General features: G+C 64.1%; 1 protein-coding gene across 1 annotated transcript; it reads left to right on the top strand.

Annotated features, from left to right (window-relative positions):
- The first annotated feature begins 1210 nt into the window (after nt 1-1210).
- FAM43B (family with sequence similarity 43 member B) lies at nt 1211-3780 on the top strand. Its single transcript, XM_036447526.2, has one exon. It carries the CDS (start codon nt 1295-1297, stop codon nt 2768-2770), a length of 1476 nt encoding a protein of 491 aa, XP_036303419.1. The 5' UTR covers nt 1211-1294; the 3' UTR covers nt 2771-3780.
- The last annotated feature ends 1340 nt before the right edge of the window (nt 3781-5120 follow it).

The raw sequence follows: 5120 nt of genomic DNA, 5'->3' as shown, positions 1-5120 counted from the left end.
GTGTCTTAACAAATCCTGAGAGGGGAGGCGTGACCCCACACTCAGGGACAACTGTCTCTTTCCCAGCACGTAGAACCCCTCCCAAAAAGAGCCCCCATTGAAGGGTCCCCGATAGGGGGGTGGAAAATGCCCCATCCACACGCAGCATATGGATGCAGAAGAGTGAGGGCCCGCTCATGGGTCACTCAGGCCTGAGTGGGCCCTAGTTCCACCTCCTAGCAACCTTGTCATCCTGGGCAAGTCACTTAATAAACCAGGGTCAAATGGGACACCCAGTGCCAACCCTCAGGGGTGCTGGGCAATGCTGGATGAAGTCATCGTCAGTTTTCTCTCTCTCTCTCTCTCTCTCTCTCTCTCTCTCTCTCTCTCTCTCTCTCTCTATATATATATATATATATATATATATATATATATATATATATATATATATATATATATATATATTATTGAGTTTTTTACAGAGAGGAAGGGAGTTAGAAACATCGATGAGACTGAAACATGGATCACCTGCCCCCTGCACACCCCCTACATGCCCTTAACCTGAATCGAACCTGGGACCTTTCAATCCGCAGGCCTGAACGCTCTATCCACTGAGCCACACCGACTAAGGCCAGTTTTCTCTTTTTTAATCCTCTGGAGAACCCAGAGGCGGGTCCTCTGGCCAGAAGAAGGAGCTTTTCATCTGCTGTGCACCCAGCCCCGCACCAAAAAAATGCTCTGGAAGTTTCCTCCACCCTCCAAGGATACCCTTCCTGCTTCGTGCCCAGCGAGGGGCACCAGCGGCCACCACCGAAGCAGGGACGGGGCCTCCCAGCTCAGACGAGGCGCCTGGCCCACGACCTTGGAAGAACCTGGGAGAGAGAGAGCCTCCCCGGGCGACAGTACTTTTCCACTGCGCCGCTCCGGCCACCTCGGCTGGCTCTCTCGGTGCAGACCGGAGGCTCGGTGCGCCAGGCCGCCCCACCAGGAACCCACCCAAGCCACTGAGGCCCGGGGGCCAGGACACGCCGTGCTGAGCGGCAGGGGGGGTCCTGGAAAGAGAGGAGGGGGTCGCCGGTGCAGCTCTGGGAGCTGGGAGACCCCAGGGAGGCCGGAGGAATCTGCATTGGCAAAACCCTCCCTGCGCTGCAGGCGGCTCCATCGCCTCCCCCGCCCCGCCCGCCCCCACCCTCCGGTGATAATGATTAAATCCGCTCCAGCGCGCCTGTGCCGGGGCTCGGGCTCGGAGCTGCGCTAGCTGGCAAGGGGGAGGAGAGAGGGGAGGGGACTAGACAGCTAGCGGTCCCGCCCGGTGATGCAGGCAGCAGCCCCGGGAGGTGGAGCCGCCAGCCCGAGGAGTCCCCGCCGCAGTCGCGCTCCGTCTGCCCCCCGGAGCCGCCGCCGCAGCCCCAGCTCCGGAGACCTCACCTCGAAGCGTCCGGGACCCCGGGATCCGCCCTGCTCAGGCCTGGGGGCGCCCCCACCACGCCCAGCCCCTGCCCCTGCCCCTCCAGCTCCCCGGACGGCTGCGCGTCTCCCGGGGAAGCCGCTCCCGGACGCGCGGCCACCGCCCGAGCATCTCAGCTGCTGGTCCGGCTGGGCAGCGGGCATCTGCGAAGCTCGCCCTGGTTGGCACCGGCCACCTCCGAGCACCTACCGTCTCGGGCGCCGCCCGGCTTCTTGCGACTCCCGAGCCGTGAACTTTGCTCCCTCCCGGACCCCCGAGGACGCCCGCGAGCCTCCGGCGACCCCAGCCCCTCCGGCCGCCGCCGCGATGCTGCCCTGGCGACGGAGCAAATTCGTGCTGGTGGAGGATGAGGCCAAGCGCAAGGCGAAGAGCCTGAGCCCCGGGCTCACCTACACGTCGCTGCTCTCCAGCTTCCTGCGCTCCTGCCCGGACCTGCTGCCCGACTGGCCGCTGGCGCGCCTGGGCCGCGTGTTCCGCAGCCGGCGGCAGAAGGCCGAGCTCACCCGGGAGGACCCCACCTACACCGTGTGGTACCTGGGCAACGCCGTCACCCTGCACGCCAAGGGCGAGGGCTGCACCGACGACGCCGTGGGCAAGATCTGGGCGCGCTGCGGGCCGGGCGGCGGCTCCAAGATGAAGCTGACGCTGGGCCCGCACGGCCTCCGCATGCAGCCGGGCGAGCGCGGCGCCGCGGGGGCCCCGGGCGGGGCGGGGGGCCGGCGGCCGGCGGCGCACACCTACCTGCTGCCCCGCATCACGCACTGCGCGGCGGACGGCCGCCACCCGCGCGTCTTCGCCTGGGTGTACCGCCACCAGGCGCGCCACAAGGCCGTGGTGCTGCGCTGCCACGCCGTGCTGCTGGCGCGGGCGCACCAGGCGCGCGCCCTGGCCCGGCTGCTCCGCCAGGCCGCGCTGGCCGCGCTCAGCGACTTCAAGCGGCTGCAGCGCCAGAGCGACGCGCGCCACGCGCGCCAGCAGCTCCTCCGCGCCGGGGGCGCCGCCGCCTCCGTGCCCCGCGCGCCGCTGCGCCGCCAGCTCAACGCCAAGTGCGCCTACCGGCCGCCCCCCGCCGAGCGCGGCCGCGGGCTGCCGCGCCTGAGCAGCATCCAGGAGGAGGACGAGGACGAGGAGGAGGAGGAGGAGGAGGACCGGGGCGCGGAGGAGCGCCCGGAGGAGGGGGCCCCCCAGCCCGAGCGGGCCGAGGTGCTCAGCCTGACCCGGGAGCTGAGGACGTGCAGCCTGCGGGGCGCCCCGGCACCGCCGCCCGCACAGCCCCGCCGCTGGAAGGGCGCCCTGCGGGAGCGGGCGGGCCAGGCGCGCTGAGAACGGGCCCGGCGGGACTCCCGGCCCCCAGGCCCGGCCGCCAGACACAGCCTCCAACCCTGGCCCCACCCGCTTGGCTCCTCCCTGGCCCCCGGCCCCTGCCCCCCTCGTGGTCTCCGTGGTCTGTTCTGCGCCTCATCCTGCCGCAGGGTGACGCCTGATATGCCCTTGGTTATGTGGGGACAAGTTGGGGGGAGGAATAGCCAAGGTTCACCTGTCCCCCCTCCCCCAACCTCAATCCGGAGTTTCTGGGCGCCCTCCGTTGTGGAATTGCTTCCTACGCTTTACAACAAGTCTCTTTGATAGACAAAAAAAATCCTCTCACGATAAAGGGGGAGAAGTTTCCAGAAACCCAGGAGGGTGGCCTTGGACCTTGGCCAGGTGGAGGCAGGCTAGCCTTTCTCCCTGGATGAGGATGACCCAGCTGAGGCATTCCTGTAGGGGAAGAACAGTGGCTTGGGATGGAGGGCAGCCCAGAGATGGGAACTGAGAAAACTTGGCAGGCCCTATGCCTGGCCTCCCTACCCCCTGGAGAGCTTCTGGGACTTCACTGCTCCTCCTTGGAGAAGACTGGGATGGTTCTGCCAACCCAAACCACAGAGGAGGCTGGTAACAGCTCTTTGCACCAAGCCTGTGTCCGCACCTGGCATGCCCACAGGACTCCTCATCCACCCCATCTCTCTTCGGGCAGATGTGTGTGGTTCCCCACTAGGTGCCCCACCACCGAGACCAAGACAGGGCCTTAAGAGGAGGTAAGGAGAGCCTTTGGCAGAGGTTTGGGGCCACTGGCTACCCGGAAGGTGGATGTCGGTGGGATGGCCCCAAGTGGAGGCTGGTCAGAGCAGGAGGGACCTGCCAGCAGCTGGACCTTCAAAGCAGGGTGAGGAAGGATGGTGCGTTTCCCCCGCAGAGGGAGTGGGCCCCTTGCCCAGGAGTCTGTCAACAAGGTCACAAAAAGACCTATGTGTCACCAACTGGTCAATTGTAAATAAAGTGGATTTCCTTTTTCAGCCTTGTCATCATTCCTGTGTTGTGTTTGATGCCAGGCCTGCGGGGGGTGAAGAGATTCTCATCAGAGCCCTACAGGAAAGGAGGGGACCCCAGAAAGCCGCCCCTTTAGCAGCGGGGACCAGCTCTCAGGGTCGGAGCAGTAGGAGGGCTGTGCCAGGGAGCTGTAACCTGGTGTCGGGATGAGATGGTGGCAGGTGCCTCCTCTGCAGGTCACACGTGTCAGGCCCTGGAGGAGTGCCCACTGCCTGTTTCAGCTTCCCTGGGAGTGTCTCCTCCTGGGTCCTCAGATGCCAGTGACTCTAGGACGTTCGGCAGAAAGAGAGCACTGGGCAGGGGGCTTCTCATCAGCTATGTATCTTTGAGAAGGTTCCTGGGTCTATCAAAACGTGTTATGCACACTGTCTCCTCGGGGCTGAGAAAGGAGGCAGACCGTAAAGGAGAGAGGCAAGAGGGAGGGAGGGGCTGGCTGGTATGGCTCAGTGGTGCACCTGCACACCCGGGTCTCGGGTTCGATTCCCAGTCAAGGGCTTGTACCTGGGTGGCAGGTTTGATCTCCAGCCCCGGGGGAGGCCACCAGTAGATGTGTCTCTTTCACATCTCTCTCTCTCATCCTCCCCCACCTACCAACACGCTCTCTAAAAATCAATGGGAAAAATATACTGAGGTGAGGATTAACAACAATAAGGAGAGGGTTGTGGGCAACCCCCTTTTTTCCAGAGGAGCTGGAGAAACCTGCCCAGACCTTTATGGCGGTGTGCGCCTTGGGGTGGGAAAGCTTTAGTCCGCGCCGAGCTGGGCACTGATCCCAGAGTTACCCGGAGCCCAGACGCTTGGCCTCTGCCATCGCCAGTGAGCATGAGTGCTGTTTCCTGGAGCTGCGGGCACAGAGGGCGCCGCTGCCACTTTGCCCTGGGGATGCCAGGTGTGGTCCGGGGACTGGAGGGGACAGCTGGGGTTGACTCCCGGGCTCGGGTGGGGAGGGGTGACAAGGATGCCCTACAAACATGGTCGTTGCTTCCCTCTGACATCATGGCAGGAGGCTTGTTCGTGTTTCTCCACATCGGCAGGAGGAGAAAGGGAAGGGGGAAGATGTCAGACCTGGGAGAGGAGAATGGGCCGTGGGCAAGGCAGCCTCTGGGGCGAGAGACACAAGGTCACGAGCATGTCCTCTACTTGTGTTTGTGCCGCAGACATTTACTTGGTGCCTGCCTTGGGACAGGCACCGAACTCAGCTCTGGAGTCCAGGGGTCCCTCCCTCATGGCTCCTACAGTCTCCAGTGAGGTGCCCATGATGAGAGGAGCCGTTCCTATGTGATCATTCAGAGACATGCTCTCAGCC

This window comes from Pipistrellus kuhlii, unplaced genomic scaffold (assembly GCF_014108245.1).
Source record: "Pipistrellus kuhlii isolate mPipKuh1 unplaced genomic scaffold, mPipKuh1.p scaffold_m20_p_2, whole genome shotgun sequence".
Taxonomy (NCBI): Eukaryota; Metazoa; Chordata; class Mammalia; order Chiroptera; family Vespertilionidae; genus Pipistrellus; species Pipistrellus kuhlii.
Note: the sequence above shows the minus strand (reverse complement) of the source record. Positions and strands in the feature narration are given on the sequence as shown.